This window comes from Pleurodeles waltl, chromosome 1_1 (genome assembly GCF_031143425.1).
Source record: "Pleurodeles waltl isolate 20211129_DDA chromosome 1_1, aPleWal1.hap1.20221129, whole genome shotgun sequence".
In the NCBI taxonomy this organism is placed as follows: domain Eukaryota; kingdom Metazoa; phylum Chordata; class Amphibia; order Caudata; family Salamandridae; genus Pleurodeles; species Pleurodeles waltl.
Genome location: NC_090436.1, coordinates 538,339,589 through 538,360,655, shown reverse-complemented (window position 1 = coordinate 538,360,655; position 21,067 = coordinate 538,339,589). Strand labels below are relative to the sequence as shown.

The 21,067-nt window shown below is 43.1% G+C and overlaps 1 protein-coding gene across 3 annotated transcripts in view; it reads left to right on the top strand.

Annotated features, from left to right (window-relative positions):
• ERAP1 (endoplasmic reticulum aminopeptidase 1) overlaps positions 1-21,067 on the top strand; it is a 540,616-nt gene that overhangs the window by 123,149 nt on the left and 396,400 nt on the right. For all 3 annotated transcript variants that reach the window (XM_069225890.1, XM_069225880.1, XM_069225900.1), the window contains exon 7: positions 2,280-2,393. In XM_069225890.1, coding sequence (XP_069081991.1) covers positions 2,280-2,393 — 114 coding nt within the window. The remainder of the gene's footprint in view (positions 1-2,279; positions 2,394-21,067) is intronic.

The following is a 21,067-nucleotide window of genomic DNA, read 5'->3' as shown; positions in this document are numbered from 1 at the left end:
AATGAGATATGTACTAAAAGAGAACCTTTCATAAGATAGGCATTAACATAAGCACATATTGTTTCTTGGTGGGTTATAAATTCTGGGTTACTTTATATAGGCACATCATTTGTTCTATATTCATTTTCAAGCTCCAGTTCCTTATGGTGGATCATTTGAACCCTGTTTCTAATTCCTTTACATGTTTTGTGTGCCCTTATCCAACTTCCTCTACACAATTTTCATTAGAATTTTAAAGAACCAATTTCTTTTACCTGCAGGAGGCCCAGTTTCCCTCTGACTGAAAATCTGCACCTTTTTGATTCCTTCCATCATTGGAATGGATTCATTTGAACTTTCTCAACAATTTCAATTTTACCAGTAGGTGGCACACCTTGATATACTTATATGTGAAACTCATTCCCTACCAGCACTGTTATTGCAGGGAGACTGACTTTTCATTTGCACACTGCTTGACAACAATTTAGGGCACCTTCACTTTACTTTTGGCAATTGCTAGACCTCAGTATATACACTTTGTACGGGAAGTAGCAAATTATTAACTTTATTACTGTCTCCAATATAATGGGATGCAGTGCAGCCCAAATGATTCAAGTAATTTGAATAGGACCAACTGAAGGATGTAGTTACCTCCCTACCCTCACAATTAGGGACTACTGACTGTTCTAATAGTTCATTATTCTAAAATACAGATTTCAGTTTTCTTCACCCCACATTAATGCCAATATGCCCTAAGTCTCTTTGACAATAACAGGTATCAGTAGCCCAATACAGTCAATGCATCAAAAATGTATGCAAGGCACAACAACCTCTTGGTGAGGCCCAGGCACTATAGCAAGTTAATCTAATCATATTTTCTTCTTGCTCTAGTGAAATCCTGCTTCTTTTCAAACTTTAACCTTTGTCCTGAAAACACGCCACCCTACCTGGGTCATCAGTCAATGCCCCACCCCGTGACTACTTGCAGAGTTGGGAAGTGACCCCCGGGGCCTACTAGTGACTAGGGGCAACAGGTTCCGCGTAACGAGGTCCCTGAGAAGTCAGAGAAAGAAAAATTAAGTAGAACCTGAGTACAGACACATCAGCAAATTCAAGTGTATTTACAAAACTTCAGAGTACAAAGTTCTTGCTTGGAAATTGCTGTAGCCACTATGTAGCCACATAATCCTTATCTCAGCTCCCCAAGAGAGACAGTGTTAATCCATGGAGGCAATCACCAGGCAGCATCACAAGCTCTCATAGTTTGTGTATCTGCACACAAGGAGCAGGAAACCAAAACCAAAAACAAGTGGCAGGGTGAAAAAAAGTGCAAAATAATGATAATAATTACCACGTTGAGGCAAGATAAGTTACAAAAGCAAACAGCAGTGGGACAGCGACATTACACTAGAACAATGTCAGGAAACACATAGCTTGACCAGTGGGAGTGACAGAGTGAGGCAGCGCAGATGGATGATTAATTCAAATAAAGGGGGGGACAGGGCCTGCGGGCACGAGCTGTAGAGCTGCACCAGTAACTAAACCGGCCACCTCCGCACCACACATAGCCTCCTCCTGGTACAGCATGACTAATCCTCAATGGCCCATCCTCAGTTGCCTCAAAAACAGCGACTGCTGACGGCTGCCTTCACTTCCTGCCTTCACTTACTCAGTGGGAGCAGTAGGAGTGACAAATGAGTGAACAAAGGGGAGACTCTGGCACTTTATGCACATCAACAAACCTTTGTACTCTGTTAGCCTCATGCAGCTTCTCCGGGGGTGGGGGCTCCAAATTCTAATAGCTTCACAGACTGCCTGGCCCCCACTGTGCTCCATGCTTTCCTGCTGCTGCTTCCCACCACCTAAGTTGTGTTTGGCTCCCCGCTGTCGCCGAACAAACATCTCCTTGTTCACTAGTCGCCACATAGCTCATGCATGTGCCTACCCACGAAGACCACTAAAATATGAAACGACTGAGGTAGACAACTCACTGTCTATAATTAGCCAGCAGAGCTGTGCGATGCCCTACTACGCGCTGACCAAACTGTGTCAACACCATCATAGAGTGAGTACACATCATGGAGATTGTAACTCATTCATCTACATTGCTAGATTTTGTGACATGGTCATAAAATCTTGTGGTATCTAAAAGGAATTGGGTGCCTTCTTGTGGCACATATAATAAAAGAGTATTGTTACAGGAATGTTATTTATTTATTTATTTATTTATGTCATCTGCATAGGTTCTGATGAAATCAATATACTTGTAATTCATGATTATTCACATCTTTTTATTTTAGTGGTTTGGAAACTTAGTTACTATGGAGTGGTGGAATGACCTTTGGCTAAATGAAGGATTTGCAAAGTTTATGGAGTATGTTTCTGTCAATATTACACATCCAGATCTTCAAGTTGTGAGTATTATAGTATTAGGCAATTTTCTTTACATATTCATTAGAAACATTGTATGTTTTACTTTCATACCACAAATTGGGCTGATGCAGTGTGTCTTGTTTAAATGTAGTAGCTGAACTATAACAATTGCACATATGTTTTAGAATTTCCAGGATGAAAAACTCAATACCTTATTGCATAAAAGCAGCTTTTAAGTAACTAGCTCTTATTAGCCCAGTTATACTCAGTCAGTAGCACCAGAGTGCAGTCTTGTGGAACTTTACAGTTACTGTTTGGAAATATGTATAGGAAATAATACCTGGAAATATTATCTATCACAATGCAGTCTTTGCTGTATACATACTATGCTGGAACCTAAAAAATGCCACACAAGATGTCATAGTAATACTCGGAGAGAAGTACAACAGATAAAATACACAAGACGGCTAAGCTCCAAGGTTTGCACATCCACAAACAGCCTCAGAAGGGGATACAGTATTTCTTTTTTACAATGACACTCCATTTGAGGGCGCTGTCCTGGTACAGTCACACTGCCATCAAGGGCGATGCTTCTAGCCTGGAACAAAGTCTCAGAACAGTGAACTTGTAGACATGGAAGTAGTGAAGCACACAACAGAGTGCATTAAAAAACACAATAATTCAGTGGTGTAGAGGTGAACTGAAGTTTTTGTTTATTCCTGTCCAAATCCTTGTTTATGTCATAACACATCAATGAACCTGCAACTAACACGTGTTTCATCACAAAGACTTTTTCAAGACTGCAAACAATGTATACAGAAAGGCTCATGTTTCTGTGACCATAGATGACAGCAGAAACAAGCATTTGCAATGGAATAGGTCTCGCATTTGCTTGCGTTACAGCTATTGGTGTTGTAAATGCATAACTGGACTTTTCTTGCCACATAACTTTGTCAATCCTGCCACATAATTTGGCCCTCTTTGCCACATTATTCCAGTGGCCCTGCATATAACTAAAACACTTCCATTTACCTTCTTCCTCTCTCTGCAGCAAAAAATGAAAATATTGCCATTATTTATTAATGGTTTTAATATAATTATTTTGGGGTCTCTGACCCCAACCTTCAAGGAGGTAACAAATCAACCTCAAGGTGGGACAAACGTAAAACACTTACCTATGAAATCAAGGTAATTTTGAAAGGCTGGCCAAGGAATGAATGAAAGTGATGGATGTTAGATGGGTGTGGTGAAATCCCCAGAAGTAGATTACAACATGTCGTGAGACAGCGCACGCAGGCTGCCTAGGCTCGACCTAATAAAGAGAGTGAGAAAGGGTGGCCTCTCCTGAGGTTCCCTGTGGGTTACTTTCCTTCACTGTAGTGTTTCTATAAATAACTCACCAGTGTGATGTCCCTGTTTGTAGCTGCAAATGGAAAACCAAACAAAGGCATACATGCTTCTGCCCTCTTGCACATGGGTCTACCTGTAGATGGATGTACTTGATACCATGAACTGCCTAGAAGTGATTCACCTTTCACTGGTAGGCACTATAAAATGCCCTAATAAAGAAAAGCAAGAATGTGTTATTCAAGGCAGATCCATACCTAAGTACCCCATAAAAAATAGATATTTTTGGGGTGTTTAGATTTTTTCAAATGGGCATTATTAATTACAGTGGCTCTATTTGATGTAGTCTTGTTGGACATGGCCCCTTTTGCAGGGTCATCCCCAAAGTTTTTGCATCCTTCCTCCTATTTTTTCTGACCAGTTTATGTTGGCTTTAGGACTCTGGGCACTTTACCACTGCTAACCAGTGCTAAAGGGCATATGCTGTCTGTGTAAATTGTATTGGTGATTGGCTTTACCATGATTGGCATATTTGGTTTACTAGTCCCCAGTATAGTGCTCTAGAGGTGCCAGGGACCTGTAAATCAGATACTACTAGTGGGGCTGCAGCACTGATTGTGCCACCCACCTGAGGAGCACTGTAAACATGGCTCAGACCTGCCACTGCAGTGTCTGTGTGTGTAGTTTTAAACTGCCAATTTGACCTGGCAAGTGTACCCACTTGCCAGGCCCAAACTATCCCTTTTTGTACATGTAAGGCACCCTTTGGGTAGGCCGTAGGTAGCCCCATGGGCAGGGTGCAGTGTATGTTGAAGGTAGGACATGTACCGATGTGTTTTAGATGTCCTAACAGTGAAATACTGCCAAATTAGTTTTTGCACTGTTGTAAGGCCTACCTCTCTCATAGGTTAACATGGGGGCTGCCTTTAAATATCTTAAGTGCAGTTTCCCTTTGGGAGCAGATAGAGATGTGGAGTTTGGGGTCTTTGAACTCGCGATTTAAAAAAACATATTTTAGTAAAGTTAGTTTTTAGATTGTAAGTTTGAAAATGCCACTTTTAGAAAGTAGGTATTTTCTTGCTTAAACATTCTGTGACTCTGCCTTCTTGTCTATTCCCTGTGGGTCAGACTGACAGATGGGCTGTTTGTGAATCTCCCTAGACAGTGACACAAAGGGAGCTGGGATGTAGCCTGTATACCCTGATGGGCCACCTGAGTTAGAATGGAGGGAGGAGCTGACACTTACACCTGAATGGGCTGTGCCTGCTCTCACACAATGCAGTTTCCAACCCCCTGATGTGTCTAGGGCCAGGCCTGGGCAAAGCAAGACCTTGTGAACAACAGAGACTTTCCTTTGAAGTTTGCCTACTTCAAAGACAGAAAGGGGTATACGTAGTGAACCCAAACCCCCAGATTTGCAGATTAATCTGGAACCAAGAGGAACCTCTCCCAAGGAGCTAGAGGAGGAGTACTGCCCCTTTGCCTGTGACTGTGCTTTACTGGGTTGGACTGCAGTTGCCTCTTCTGCCTGAAAGAGGACAAAGGCTGGACTTTGTGGTATATTCCTGTTTGTGAAGAATCTCCAAGGGCTTGGACTGAGCTTGCCTCCTGTTTTGAAGTTTCAGGGCCATCATAAAACTTCCTCTGCCAGCACCTGGACTCTCTGCTGAGAATCCTGCCCTGCCAAGTGGTGCCCTATCCAGTCCCTGGACCCTAGAAATGTGAATCTGGTAGAACAAGGACTGAAATCCACGCACAGGAAACCGTGCAGGGAAAATTTTGACTCACCACCGCCTCGCGGCTATAAAAACGACACGCCACACGCCTCGCAGCTGAAATCGATGCACCACCTGCATCATGCCTGGGAAATCAACACATTACCTGCATTGCAGCTGGAGAAATGACACAACGCCCACTTGCAGCTACTGAAAACAACGCAAACCCCACGCAGCGTGGTTTTTCATCACTGTGCAGCCGGGTTTCTCACACATCATCGCTGGGCGTCAACATCATCATGAACCTGCACGGATCCGAGGTGCCCATCTGGAAATTGACACACCTCTCTCTTGTGGGAGAGAAAAACGATGTATCACCTACCGGAGAAGAAATGATGCACGGCTGCATTTGTGCGTAAGGAATCACCGCATCACTGACTTTTTCGATGCACTTGTGCGGCTTTATTTGTGACGCAAACCAGGTACTTTGTGTAAGAACAACATTTCCATTGTTTTCTATGGAGTAAGACTCTTTTGATTTAAAAAAATCATATCTTGACTTGTGTATGTTGGATTTTTGTCGTTGTGGTCTTTTTTGATTTAGATAAATATTGGCTATTTTTTTAAACTGGTGTGTTGTCTATTTTGTAGTGTTTTCACTGTATTACTGTGTGTGTTGGTACAAATACTTAACACATTGCCTTTAAGATAAGCCTGACTGTTTGTGCCAGGCTGCCAAGAGTGTGAGCAGAGTGAGGGTCCCTGCTTGGACAGAGTGCAAACTGACTGCCAACCAGAGACCTCATTTCTAATAAGACTTATTATGGTTTTCTTTTAAAAAAAACATTGCAACAGCATATGCTAATGTGTTCTATCAAACACAAAGCAGAGCACAGATGGTTAAGAATCACTTGTTTCTTTCAGCTTCTTTGCGCTTTGGCAGTAGGACAAGGGGTTAATGGGGGGGTGTTTCTGTTCAATAAAACTGGATTATAGACATTCAGGTTAACAGGTTTACTACTGATATTATGTTACAGATAGAAAAAACCTTCCTGGGTAAAAAACATTAACATAATTAATAAATACAGCCATGAGGAAGGACGGCAAGTGGAGCAATCTGATATGAAAGGGAATTTTTAAAAAAATGTCTTAATAAAGGAGTTTAGAATACAAAGTAGGCCTTCCAAGATTGATGGTTTAAAAAAATGAGTGTGGGTGGATGATTTTTGAGGCACAACTTTAAGTACATTTTAAGTTCGATTGAAAGAGAGGGCTGCCAGAGCAGGGCTTTTATTGCCCTACGTATAGCCGAAACTATTGCCCCATTAAAGCGCTTCAGTGATGGTTTTGGGAGTGTGTTTAGATTAAGTTGAATTAGGAGACGAGGCGTCTGTTGAAAAAACTAATTTGCCACAAAAAAATGAGTTAAAAGTATCATGGGAAATAAATCTGCCCCGTGGATGTAAACACAGGCCGAGAACAAAGCAAGGACAGTTTGTAGGGTCAAATCCACCCCTAAAACTATGAGTGGTGTGAGTCAAGGGAACAGAGAATGCTACAGCTTTTCATCTCTCTGTTTTCAGTTTCTCTTTAATATCAATAGCCTCTTGGTGCAGGAGCCAGGGACGGAGGGTGTTTGCAAACGCGATCATTATTTATATAACACCACAAACTAATATTACAAGAAAAATATTGTTTCTACGGGCTATAAAATAATCCTGGGCCGTGCCTCCCGTAAGTAAATATTATCTCAATCTTTTCAATGTTAGGATGGAAATACATCCGCTCACTTCTTTAAATGGACAAGTACTATCTGGTACTGAGTACCTGCACTTCTTTATTTGGAAGAGAGAGTAACTGCACTTCTCAGCACTGCTACAATACATTTAATGGGAGAATACCGCCACTTCTCAAGAGCAAACAAGTACTCAAAAGAGTGAGTACCTGCACTTCGAAATTTCCATTTAAAACACTGCATCCGCTTTAGTTTTAAGAAGAGTGGGGCCTTCCACATGATTACAATTTCTGTCTTGCCGCAGTCTAGCAGTAAAACTCTCTAGAAAGGGCATCAAGGAGCTGCGCGCTGAATAGATACATTTTACAGAAAGTTAACCGTCCCTGCAGTAGGAAGTATGCTTAAAGATTGCCACAGATCTGCGGTTATCACAGAGGTCTAAACATATTTAATTACACAGAGTAGCACGTAGTCTTTGCATCTATTTGTTGCTTGTATATAAAAACGCAATCATTTATTTTACATTAAGGCATTTATAGCCTTAAAAGCTGCCCTAAATGCTTCCAGAAAGGCTCCTTCCAAATAGAGGACGAGGGCATCTTGTCGATTTGAAATAACAAAAACTTGCAACGGGAACCTGAGATTCTGTTTTTGTAACATTAAACACAACTAGTTACGTAGAAAAATTAAAATCTGTGAAAATATTGTAAAGCCGAACACGGTTTATTTGAAGTGTCTCTCCAGGCTGCTTTCTGTGCCATCTGCTGTCTGAGTAGCTTCCCAGTGAAAGTTGCTGCACTGAAGTAGAAGAAGTCCCCACCCACCCTACGACACAGTCAGGCACAAATAAGCAATAAATAATCATGGGTTGGTCTAAAAATCACGTTTACAAAGGCTGAATGAAGGTGAGAGAGTGTAGCTTATATAATCTATATTAACATGAAATGTTTATGAACTAATGTATAATGATGTCGCATAGAAACTGTATTAACATGTTTTGGTAAAACGTGCACTTGAAATGTGCCCATTGGGAGTGGCCACCAATGTATACGGGGACTAATAAATCTGACTAATAATGGTGAAATGTTTTATTAAATTGTGATTTTACATTAATGTTGAAAGGTTAAATGTATTAGATTCTTGCTAATAAAGCAGTAGGCCTTAGTTAGCATGAGTTGAGGCCTAGCTGCCTGACTCCCATATTAAATGTATTTTTCTAACGTGCAGTGTGCTGACTTGCTAAAGGACATGAACTCTTGTTTTTCAAAAGTTAGAAGCTGAATGTAACTGTAGTAGATCCGTTCTCATGAAATTCACTCTGCCTCTAGTAACGTTTTCTTAGCTAAATGCAACAGTGTAGATTAACATTGTGTACAAGGTCGCATAAACCAGTACGGACAATGGAGACACTGACCGAAGATGTGCAAAGGACCACAAGACAATTAAATCATACCGGGCATTCCACCTGCTAAAGACGTCAATCATAACCACCAATAAAATACGTGAGAACTGTTATGGGGTAACAAATTTGATGAGCTAATGTGTTTTTAATTGGTTAAAGATAGTGGGGTGCAACCCCTTGTCCAGTTAGGTTTTAGGGGAATGTACAACGAAAACGGGATAAAAACCCTTGTCACCAGGAAATAAATTAGACTAGATAGAATTAAGGAGCAGGAGACTAGGAGAGGGGGAGATGCTGATGTTATTTGCTATGACCCAGACACTTTGTCACTCTGCATAGAGACTTTGCTGTTTGGTTCTTAAAACCATTCTGTCCTTAGATTGCCCATTTACACTTGACCTCCTTATGAGGGAAGTGCCCCTTAGTTTATCCAGAGCGTAATCTCTTGATGGCGAATCAACTGATGTCCTGAAGACGAAGACAGAACCTGAGTGCTGACCAAACTTGGAGGGTAACTATATGACAATGAAATTGTGATTGTCTGTTTGCTTTTCCTTTCTAGGTACCAACTGCTTTTCTTTTGACAGGAGCCATAGTCAGATGTTTTCCAAATTGATGTTACTAAATTGTTTTGCATGAAGCCCAACATGCCAATGCTAATTTGAGGTTAGGTGAGGGGTTCACTGAACTGACGCAAATAGACAAATGACTGAATCAATGCTTTGTTGAATAATATACTAATGATACTCTGCTAAAGATAGTTTATGTTCACGCCTTGCTATGTTCTGATGTTTTTGATTCTTGCTTTGATGAAATCTTATCAGAGTTGCCATATTGTGACTATGCTATTGTGTTTCTTGGTTTTGAGATTAATACATTTGCTAGAAGTATTGTAACCAATAGGGAATAAATATCACTAAATTCATACTAAACTGGTGTGGTTATTCATGACTGTAAGGTCATGGTGGTGTCTTGAGTTTGATTAATGTCTTTAACTAAAGTGAAATGCATTGTCGTGATAAATATTGATGACATTATTGATGTATTGATTGATATGTTGATTAGCTATCTTGTCCTAAGGTGTCTCTCAACAGGGTCAAAATATTCATTGGCCTAAAACGAGTCCCAATGTGTAAAAATGTATCATAAAGGGACGCGTTAACAAAGGTAAACCAAAACAAGCTGTGGACCGGCTGAGGCAGACGGGAGAGTCATCACAAACGAAACCTGAATCACAGTGTTTTCATTGGTGCTATAGACAACCAAAGGAACACTAAGGCTGCAGAGCCCAGATGAAAGGAAAGACCATCTCACACTGTAACAGAAGGAAGTGTAAACGTAGTTTGATGGCCAACAAAAACGTTCATTTAGTGAAATCGCCTGGAAGTGAAAAAAGCACAGAAAAGAGGGATATTTAGAAAAATTTACCAATATAAAGAAAGCATTTAAGACAAGCACAGCAAAGAACAAATGCCAATAGTGGGCGTGGTTAAAAGCCCATAGTCTGAATACAACATATCTTGCAGACATGCATGTGCGCTGCCTACACTCGATCTAAAACGGTGAAATCACAAGTAATCAAAAGGAAATGGGAGCCTACTGTACCTCAGGAGTTTTAGACTAGGAATAAGGTATAGCCTGTTATTACATCAAAGAGGTCTCTAGTACTGTTAGGTTTACATTAGCACAATAGAACATACTTTTTTGGCAAAAGTAGTTTTATTTTATACATTTTCAATCATAGCATTTAGTGCAGTACAATCAGGTCTGTCTTTCTGTACATTTTCATGCACATGATTCAGATTTGGTGTGGTCCCTTCGGGAAGGAACCTATTGTCTCTGTATGTGACGGACTGTCCTGGCTGTTTCTGAACATTTTCAGTTTGCAGGCAGTTGTCCAATGTGCAGCACAAACGATATGTCGCTACCAATCAATACATGGTACCTTTACACTACTAATTGCCACCCAGCACAATCGAACATGCTTCATCACACTTATATATCCCTCACTCCAATGTGTTCCTCACACAAGATAAATCATGTTTGGGCTAAAACCTGCCCCAGACGTGACAACCAGGCACCTCCTCTAGGATTGTCCTAAAATCTCTCTTTTTGGGAAATTCCACAATTAAGTAGGACTAAAACTGATGCCAAACTCTAAAACCAGCTTATTTAGAACCAGTCCCTTTAAGGCATAAAACCAGATGAAAAGAAAGCGGCAATGCTTCCATGGACCTTGTAAAAACAATGTATCAGTATTAAATGCTTACAGACAGAGGCTCTCAACCTGGTTTGTGTGGTTAAAGATGTGGAGAAAAGGTGTAAAATTGGAGTGGTTTATATGAGTGGCCTCAGAAAAGAAGACATATTAGCTGTAGACGTACAGATATTAGGATGATTGTACATGCTTTACTTTAGCTTGCTAATTGCATGCCACTTAGATTTTTATTATGGGGAAGTATTTTATTAAATGCTTTGAGCTACTACAACACTGTGAGATACTTCGTCATGTCTGGCACGTTGTGTGTTTGATGTGAGCTCTTGTTTTTTTAAAGTCTGTTTTATGCCAGATGACAAACCCAATAACAGCCACCTTTTCCTTAGACACCCAAACCTTGTTGTTAAGAGCTTTTTTGGAAGCCCTCGCAAGTCTGGAAGTACACCACCAGCCCTGACTTTACTGCACAGGCTTCAACTGAACTTGGGCTGAATGAAGTGCAGGTTGCTTATGTTCTAATACCGTAAAATGCCACTTCTGCCTTGATTTTCATCATCTGGAGTCAATTAGCAAAACCTTTTCTGAGCATTAAGATTTTTCTTTACTGGTTATTACCCCTGTGAGAGCCAGGCGACTGAGTGGGTTTGAAGAAGAGGGTTCATTTTTAATGCTCCATGATCGTAAATATCACATTTATAACACAAAATCCCGGACAGGTAGTTTTGAGGCTGTACTTTAAAAAATATATATATTCCTCAGTGAAGTACACTGCTGTTAGAACCAACTTAAACTAAAACATTTGCACATCCACCCCAACATGGCGGCCTTTTATTCTGAGTGGTGCCAATCCAGCACATTCTATATTGGGTAGTCAATCCACATATTTCAAACCACCATGCGATGAAGAAAAGAGGTATAATGTTCCTATTGTGAGATTATTCATAGAATTGTTGGTAACGCTACAGCTTCAAAAGTGTTCTGTCCACACTCCATTGTGTTCTCAAAGTACATTTCTAATACAGCTCTTCATCAGCTGTTTCCTTTCCTTTCTGTCTTATTAGTGTCTAGAAGTTTCCATTCCACTTGCCTCCATGGCCTCAGCCATGACACAATACCTAATTAAGTAGTTTTGAAGCACTTGCACCATGCCGGGACAATCTCCTTATTACTGGCTTAATTTCCTTCCTCCTCTGCTTACTTTTCTTCACTCTCAACTGGAAAAGCAAGATCTGCATATTCCAAAACCAGAGCTTAGCTTTACTGTTCAATGCAGTGAGAACTAACTTTGTTTTGTGTCCTGTCCCCAGGTACCACATGCCATCTGTCGGCTCCCTCCAAAATGTGAACACAAATTTAACATTCAAAAGAGTTGAATAGATGCAATCCAAAAGAGCTCACTCTTCAGCCTGGCCCTTGAGCATGTGATTGATGTTTGTTTACTGTATACACTCGTCACTGGTTGCCTTCTCATTAGCCTCTTCTCATCACACAATCGAGCTTCATAGGAATGACAGTTGTTTCCTTGTGCTTCTGTCATGTCATAGTATAATGCTGTATTTGAAGCATGGCTTGCCTTCTCTCTCGCTCATTATGGAGCCCAATCTCTTCACTGATTCAGTTATACTTTACAGTTCCGCACTGGTCTTAGATGTTATATATGCTCTGTTTGGAGTACAATGCTTGAGGAGTCTAGATAGTTTAGATGGGAGGGTGCTCGATGAAGCTTTTGCTGTCCTGCATCCATTTACTTTGAGTTGTTGTTTAGTAATGATCTACTGGAAGCACTTCATGTCTTCCTTTGCTAATCCTGTTTTTCTCTGGAACATCCATATGGGTGAGATGTAATGGCTGGCCTGCCTATACCGTTGCTTGACACGATTGCCATGGCTGTGCCTCCAAAGCTGATGGCTAGTAGGGGCAGGGAGCTCTGAGTAACCTGAATCCTTGATATTAGTGTCTATTTGTGCTGTCTCCCAGCTTACACTATCTCCTGTTTTATGTGACTTGCTTGAAGATACGTGGAGGCTGATGCTGCATTTCCTTGCAAGACTCTGCAACAGCCAGTCTTCCTTAAAGTAGCAACTGCATTTATTTTCCAAGAGTTACCCGCCTGTCCTCTATTTATCTTTCTAAATAGGGATTTTAAGAAGAGAAGCCCTGCTGTCTTTATACTTTTTAATTTTTGTTATGGCTTGATATTTGAAAATAAAATGTAAAGCCATATTTGCACTATTTTATATTTTAATTCTTGTAGATAAAAAGGTTTGAAATTACCACGTGATAGGATACAGAATAGTTGTTATAACACAAAGTTATTATACCGTACAAGTGAGCAATGCCATATCAAATTACGATATGAAATCACAGAAGAGTTTTTGAGGAGGCAGAAAAGCAACAGGGAACAGGCCTTGTTTTTCTAGAGTAGCAAATCAAAGCAATGAAATCGTGACAACGTTTGCACTATCCCATGGATTCTCAAAGTAAGGCCCGTGGGCCTCATGTGGCCCCTCTGACCTTTACATGCGGCCCCTGGGGCAACAGGAGCACTGGGCAGCTGTTTGCTTGACTCCGCACTAACAAAAATATTAAATACACACACACAATAATTTATTTCAAACTTAATTGGTGTTAATGAAAGGAAGTAACTAGGGACTCCTGCACTTAACTTTAGAAACGCCTTTATTTTTTTTTGTAATCTTCTTTTTATTGAAATTTTTGTGAAACAGTACAAGCATACTCAGTCAATAAGAATCATAGACTACTCAGTACAACCCCATTCCCTTTGACGTTTGTCCTCAGCTGGGGTAAGTGTTACATTGTTCACTAAGAATACTCTGCTCTAAGGATGCTTATTATCATGCATAGTTGTACGCGTAGCCAGCACGTACAATAAATGAAACAGTTTAAAAATAACAATAAACAGGTGAACAGACAACAAACCATCCATCCCTGGTCATGTCAAGAATCGCTAAGAGGAGTCGGCGGTTGCGGGTTTCCCTCCCTGTGCCCATGGGGGTCCTCTCCAGTCTGCCCCCCTTCTCATACTTCGGTTTCTAGATATGGAAGAGGTGCAAGGCCCTTAGTCTGGGGCTACAAGTTGTGGGGGGCAGCCCCCTGGAAAGGAACCGAACTAGGGGATCCCATATGTAATTAAAGCTTCTGCACGTACCCTCCCCTTTATCAACCAGATGTTCCATGGTGAGCCTTTTCCACATCCGCGTAAGCCACAAAGTTATAGGGGGTGGGTCCACTTTTTTCCAGAAGGATGCTAGAGTTGTCTTCGCCGCCCCTAAGGCCAGCCACAGAATACCCCTGTCCCCGTATGTTTGGTGCTGTAGTTCGTGGTCTCGAAGGCCTAAGAGGGCATGTTTCATCGTAATCGGAATGGGATATCCCAACATCTCTTTCAAATGAGAGAGAATTTCATTCCAATAGGGGCGAATCGTTGGGCAGTCCCACCATATGTGTTTAAAGTCTCCCAACATGCCACAGCCCCTCCAACATCTATCTAACACCTGAGGATAAAGTTTCTTAAGTTTCTCAGGATACAGGTACCAATTATAAAGTAGTTTGTAATGAGCCTCCCTAGCTGCCATGGAGCGGTTGTGCTTGGGTATATCTTGATAAAGATAGCGCCATTGTTGCTCCTCCACCAAGGTACCCAAGACTTGATCCAAAAGGGGATGTGTCGAGGGGTCTGTGCTGTTTGTGCCGTAGTTAGTTTAGAGTATAGCGTAGAAATACTGCCCTTTGTTGCTCCTCACCTTTGCACAAATCTCTCCATTGGGAGAAGATCCCTTGTAGCTGCTTCCTTTATATGTGGCTGTGTGACCCAGTGCACTAACTGTGTGTAATGGTAGTGTTCGGATTGTGGGAGTTGGAAGTCCCTACAACAATTATTGAAGGTCCTAATTTGGTTTCCATCGTATAGATCTGCAATGCGTAGGCAGCCCCCTTCTCTCCATCTATCAAAGGGTCCCGGAAGTTCCCATAGTAGGAACGCCTTGTTAAGGTGGATAGGGGTGTGTGGCGAGGGGAAGGAAGTAAGCTCATAGAGTTTAATTACCTTGTCCCACACTTTGAGGGTAGTGGCGGTGGGTGTGCTAATGTATGCGTTTGGTGGTCGTGCCCCCTTGGGCTTCCATGGGATATCCCACAAGGTCTTGGAGGGACCACTCAGCTAACACTCGTAATTGTGCTGCTCTATAATACAGCAGGAGATCCCAGAGCACCAGCCCTCCCCTCTCTCTAGGGCGCACCAGTACTTTGTATGAAACTCTAGCTCTTGTACCCTGCCAAATAAATTTCATGAATAGCGTACGAGTCTCTGCCAAGAAATCAGGTGGGATCTCGATGGGGAGGCTCTGAAAGAGATATAGAAGTCTGGGGAGCACCGTCATTTTAATACTATTGATGCACCCTAGCCAGGATATCCATAGCGGGGACCACCTCCTGGAGTCCTCTCGTAGGGATATAATCAAAGGGGGGTAGTTAGCTCTAAACAAATCAGCCACCTGGGGGACAATCCGAATGCCTAAGTAGGTAATATCTTTCTTGGCCCAAGCAAATGGGGTCAGGGAGGCTATCTGGGTCATCACATCCGCAGGTAGTGTCAGATTGAGAAGATAGGATTTCCCTGTGTTTACCTTGAACCCCGCGACCTGGTCAAAACTAGTCATTTCTTCTTGTATGGCTAAAAGGGATGTGCGGGGCTCAGTGACAAACAATAAAATGTCATCTGCAAATAGGGAAATTTTATGTGAGTCTGCGCCAAATGTAATGCCTGGGAACTCCGGGCATCCCCTCACCCGCACCGCCAAGGGTTCGACGCTGAGCGCAAAGAGCAGAGGGGAAAGGGCGCACCCCTGCCTCGTGCCTCGAGATAGATCACAAAATTCAGATGTTACCCCATTGACCGAGACGCGGGATCTAGGGCAGGCATAGTTGTTCATCACCATAGATATAAATTGTTCTCCAAATCCAAACCGTCTCATAGTTGCTACTAGAAAAGACCACTCAACCCGGTCAAGCGCCTTCTCTGCGTCTAAAGCCAATAGGAGTGCCAGGACCTTTTTCTTGTGTACCTTTTCCATTAAGTGTATGACACACCTTAAGTTGTGGTGAGTCTGGTGACCCTTAATAAAGCCAGACTGGTCTGGATATATCAGCTGTGGCATCACATCCTCTAGCCTCTGCACCAGGATTTTAGAGTATAATTTGGCATCCAAGTTCAACAAGGCAATGGGCCTGAATGAGGCACCGAGTTGCGGGTCTTTCCCGGCCTTGCGTATGAGGGCTATCAGGGCCTCCCCCATGGATGGAGATACCGCGCCCTCCCCATATATAATTAAACAGTAGCGCGAGGTGACCCGCCAGTTCTGCTCCGAAAGTCTTATAAAAAAGGGCTGTAAAGCCATCAGGACCCGGGGCCTTATGCAGGGGAAGGGCGTCAATGGCCGTCTGTACTTCCTCCGCCGTAAAGGGTGCCTCTAGCATGTCATTCGTCTCCTGGGAGACCCGTGGTAGGTGGACTGAGCGCAAATAAGACTCTTGGGCGTGGGCAGGTGGGTGGTCTGATTGATACAGGCGCTCATAAAATTGTCTAAATGCCCTCACCTTTCCCTCTTCAGTGAGGTGTTCCCCGTGCTCGTCTTTGACCTGCTCAATGTAGTCTCGGGCCTGTTGGATTCGCCGCTGTCTTGCTAAGAGGGTTCCTATTTTATTGCCCTTGTCGTAATGGGCTTTCCGTAATCTCAACAGGGTCATCTCTGCCCTATTTGTATATGTAGCCTGTAGCTTACCTTTAGGGGTCGCCACCTTCCTTTGAGCTTGCCAAGTCGGGGATAACTTATGTTCGCGCTCGGCCACCTTAAATTCGTTTTCCAAAAGGAGTTGGTCTTTAATCTTTAATCTGTGCATGGTAGCGGCAAGCACGATGCATTTACTTCTTATAACCGCTTTAAAGGTATCCAAGATGATATGAGGGTTAGTATCCCCTGTCCCATTATGTTGGAAATATTCCCTAATCGGAAATCCCTACTGGAAGTTGCGTCCCGGGTAATCACACCTGGGAAGTACCAGCGTTTGGATGGTTTGCGTGCCAGCGACCAATTTAAACCTACCACCACCGGAGCGTGGTCTGATATGACAATTGGATTAATAGCTACAGTCGTAAGGATCTGTCTTAGTGGTTTGCTTAAAAATACATAGTCAATCCGTGAATATGAGTGGTGAGTATGTGAGAAGAAGGTGTAATCCATCCCCGGAGGCTTCAAGGCCCGCCAGGAGTCAAACAACCCCAAACGGCGAAAGGAGGATTTCACTGATTTGGCAAAGGCACTCGTTTGTGATCTCGGTGGGTGCATTGTGTCCAATGTTGAGTCCCATACCAGGTTGAATTCTTCCATCAGGACAACTTTGCCCTCCGCAAAGCCCACTAGCTCGCTCAGGAACTGTAACAGAAATTGGGTTTGACTGCTGTTAGGAGCATAGACAGTAGCTATCGTACAAAGTTTCCAGTCCAGGCTGCCCTTTAGCATCAGGAACCATCCCTCCTTATCTTTCTTAGACCCTGTTTCCTTAAAGTGGACTGTTCTGCTAAATAGTAACGCCACCCCAGAGTGTTTTGTGTGGGAGGTGAGGCTAGGGCAATTTGAGAATAGTGTTTGTGACGAAGACGATGTCCCTCCCCCCTCTTCAAATGTGTAGGGCCACTATATCGTACCGATGATCCTCAAGGTATTTTTTCAATTGAGACCGTTTATTAGGGGAGTTTAAGCCCTTCACATTCCATGAAAGTAGTTCCAGCATTATCTCTGTGAAATATCAATGTGCTTACCCAGGCCCCCAGGAGTATCTCCAGTATCCCGCATCGTGTTTCCCACCCTCCTCCTCTGGGAAAACTCAATCAGCTGTGACGCCCTCCCCTTACTCCTTGCAATATGACACCGATGATAAACATTAAACAACTTGAAAAAACATCTCCTACAACAAATACAAACATGATCTTGGTAGTATACAACCGCCAAGTGTCTTACAAACTTAATGTCGTGGACAGGATCCAGTTCCGTCTCATCTCTCCCCCCAGCCCGAACACGCCAACGGGCAGCACAAAGGCGGGGCCCCTCGGCCCCCCGGGGACCAGCAAAGATAGAGTATGCTCGAGTAGTGAGCGGCACCTGGACCCGGAGCGTGCAGACCAGCTTCACCCCCTCGCGTTGAGGGGGGAACCTCCCCCGTCCCTATAGTATCCCTGGAGCCCCACACCGGGGTCTTCCCCCTGCTCGGGTCAGAGAAATTATAAGACTCTCCTCAACAGTAGGTGGAAATTCCAGTAAAAGTTGTTAGAAACTTCCATTTGCATATATTCGAAAACAAAGTCCGCCGACAAATGACCGCACCGCGGTCAAAAGACCGCGGCGGCCATTCTTACATTTCCGCTGGGCCAGCGGGTGCTCTCCAAAAGAGCGCCCGCCGGCCCAGCGGAAATGCCCCTGCAACGAGGATGCTGGCTCCGAATGGAGCCGGCGGAGTTGCAGGGGTGCGACGGGTGCAGTGGCACCCGTCGCGATTTTCACTGTCTGCTCAGCAGACAGTGAAAATCATGGTGGGGCCCTGTTAGGGGGCCCCTGCACTGCCCATGCCTGAACAGGGAGACCCGCCAGGAACAGGATGGCGGTAGGGGGTGTCAGAATCCCCATGGCGGCGGAGCGCGCTCCGCCGCCATGGAGGATTCTCCCGAGCAGTGGAAAGTCGGCGGGAGAACCGCCGCGGTCAGAATGCTCGACGGAGCACCGCTAGCCTGTTGGCGGTGCTCCCGTGGTCGGTAACCCTGGCGGTCACCGACCGCCAGGGTCAGAATGACCCCCCTAGTGTCTATTGTTTATTAATAGTATGAAACATATCCCCAGGAAGGCGAAAAAGTCCTACCTTAAACGCAGTCATGCTGTACAAATGTAGGTATGCCAGTAGTTGCAGGTGGTTGTGATACTTCTACATATAAAAGAAACAATGTTAGTCTCAGCCCAACTCCCCCTCGATTGCCAAAGTCATCCTATGATGTGCTGCCTAGACACCAAAACTGCATTCAGTCTTACTGAGAATGTGGTGTCAATCTCCCTGTGAGGTCAGGAGTAAATGCTGAGTATGGCATATGGTTATAAAGTCTCTGGCAGCATTAGGCGGCATCTGCATAGAGAGAGGACTATTGTGTAGTCAGTAACTGCAGATTTCATTGTCATCTTGACCCAGTACACAACGACAGATAGACATAATAAGCATATAAAGGCTACATCTCAACTTGGGTATGTAAAATACCTTGTTATCTCCATAGGAGTGAAACCTTTGAGCGACAAATTTTCCTTTACTAATGTTGTCTTGTTAGTAAAAAGTAGCTTGGGAACCATTGAAGTGCAATCATAAACACTCCCTACCGAGACCATATGTGAAGATAACAGCGTTGCCTGAGTTCAAGCCCAAATTCAGTCCAATGCAGACAAGTATCAGCCCAGAAACCAGCCCAAAGTTGTAATCCTTAATATATGCAAAAACCACCTTCAGGAAACATTCTGACCAATTTTCTAAGTTTGGTTCAATATGTGTATAATGGGAGGGGTTTCAATGGGCACCTATGCGCTTTTTCAGACATGCCCAAATTCTATTAATAATTACTGATTGTGAAAATTAGTGCTCTCTATGATGCTTCAATCTGGCACTTGTGCCACCACAAATCTAAACCTGAGCCTGGCACTGATTGATGAACTTTACAAGAGTAGATTATAACCCATGTTAATTAATTGTAGAAATACTGAAACCATTTAAGTAATGTGCCTTCTGAAACATTATATTTAATGGATCTCGCAGGATTAACACCACGCCACACAATGATACACATATAAAGAAACCACCCTGAGGTTAAAGCAATTCCAGCACAACTGGTATGACAAGCTGGAAAGCTCATAACAGTATGACAAGAGGCCCACTCCTAGTTAAAATGTAAGAGTGCCGGGAAGGATATAGGGCCTGATTAGGACTTCGGCGGAGAGGGTTAATCCGTCCCAAAGGCGACGGATATCCTGCCCGCCAAATTACGAGTCCATTATATCCTATGGACCTCGTAATAGAACGGGCGGGATATCCATCACATTTGGGACGTATTAACCCTCTACGCCGAAGTCGTAATCAGGCCCATAGTCTCTTACTCCAATGAGTCCCCTGGCCTCCACTCCAAAGTCCTTCACCATGACCACTTAGTCTGGCACTAAATGTTTTACAGGATGTACGCTGTTGCCTTTGTGTTGTAGCACAGACTAGACTAAAGCTCCCAATGTTGTAAAGAAGCATGTGGGTTTGTTTGGGGACCAAATAATAGCAAGGCTTTTGGAAAAGAAAAGAAAAAGGCCCTTTTCTCATCCTAAAACTAACTTTGAAATGGGTCCCTAACGGGGCCTATGCTCATATCCTCAAATTTTAAGCCAAAAGCATGGAATTATTTCTCAATAGTGAATGTAAAAAACCATAATGTAATTCATTTTAGCAAAGCAGTCTCTGTTTCCATTTTACCTTCATTTTCATTCCATCCTTCATTTCCTAGAAGTATTTGTTTTTTAGGTGTGAATCTGTAGTTTTATTTTCATGCAGCATGACTCTTGTTTAGTGCACATTGTGAACTGAGCCACCTCCAAGTGCCTAGGTGAGGTCAGATTGTGGATGAGTTTTCATGACAGGGCACAACTAAGTCCTGCGGCTGAAAGCAGTATGAGTTTCTCACAGTGCCTGTTTGGAACACATTCACATCCAATTCTTTCCCTCTCTGCAATGTACACAGAATGTTTTTCACATGTAAATTGCACCTTTACAGCTGGAATCTGGGTCACAGCGATTGTCAAATGCCCTTATGTCTGGGCAAAGTGAGGCTATGGCAATGGGACCTTTTTTTCTTCTCAAAATCTTTTTGAAATCCTCAATCTGCATATCTCACACCATTACTTTCCTTTTCAGGACCAGCATTTCACTCTGTTCTTTATGTATACCCTTTCATTAGTGCAGGATATGAGAGGGACCCAACCATTTCCGTCAGCAAATATTGATCAAGATCTGGGCCAGCATCAGTGAAATATGATGAATTTGTCCCATGGTGATTTGCTGACAATAGGACTCACTCAGCAGCACCCACAACTTCTTTGGTTTCCTTTCAAAGCAGCAACTTGGGTAGTATAGGGGGTTGGGTGGTTCTTATTGCCACTTCCGGCTGGGACCAACTTAGAGGTCACTTAAAAGGCCATCAGCCTTCCTTTTAC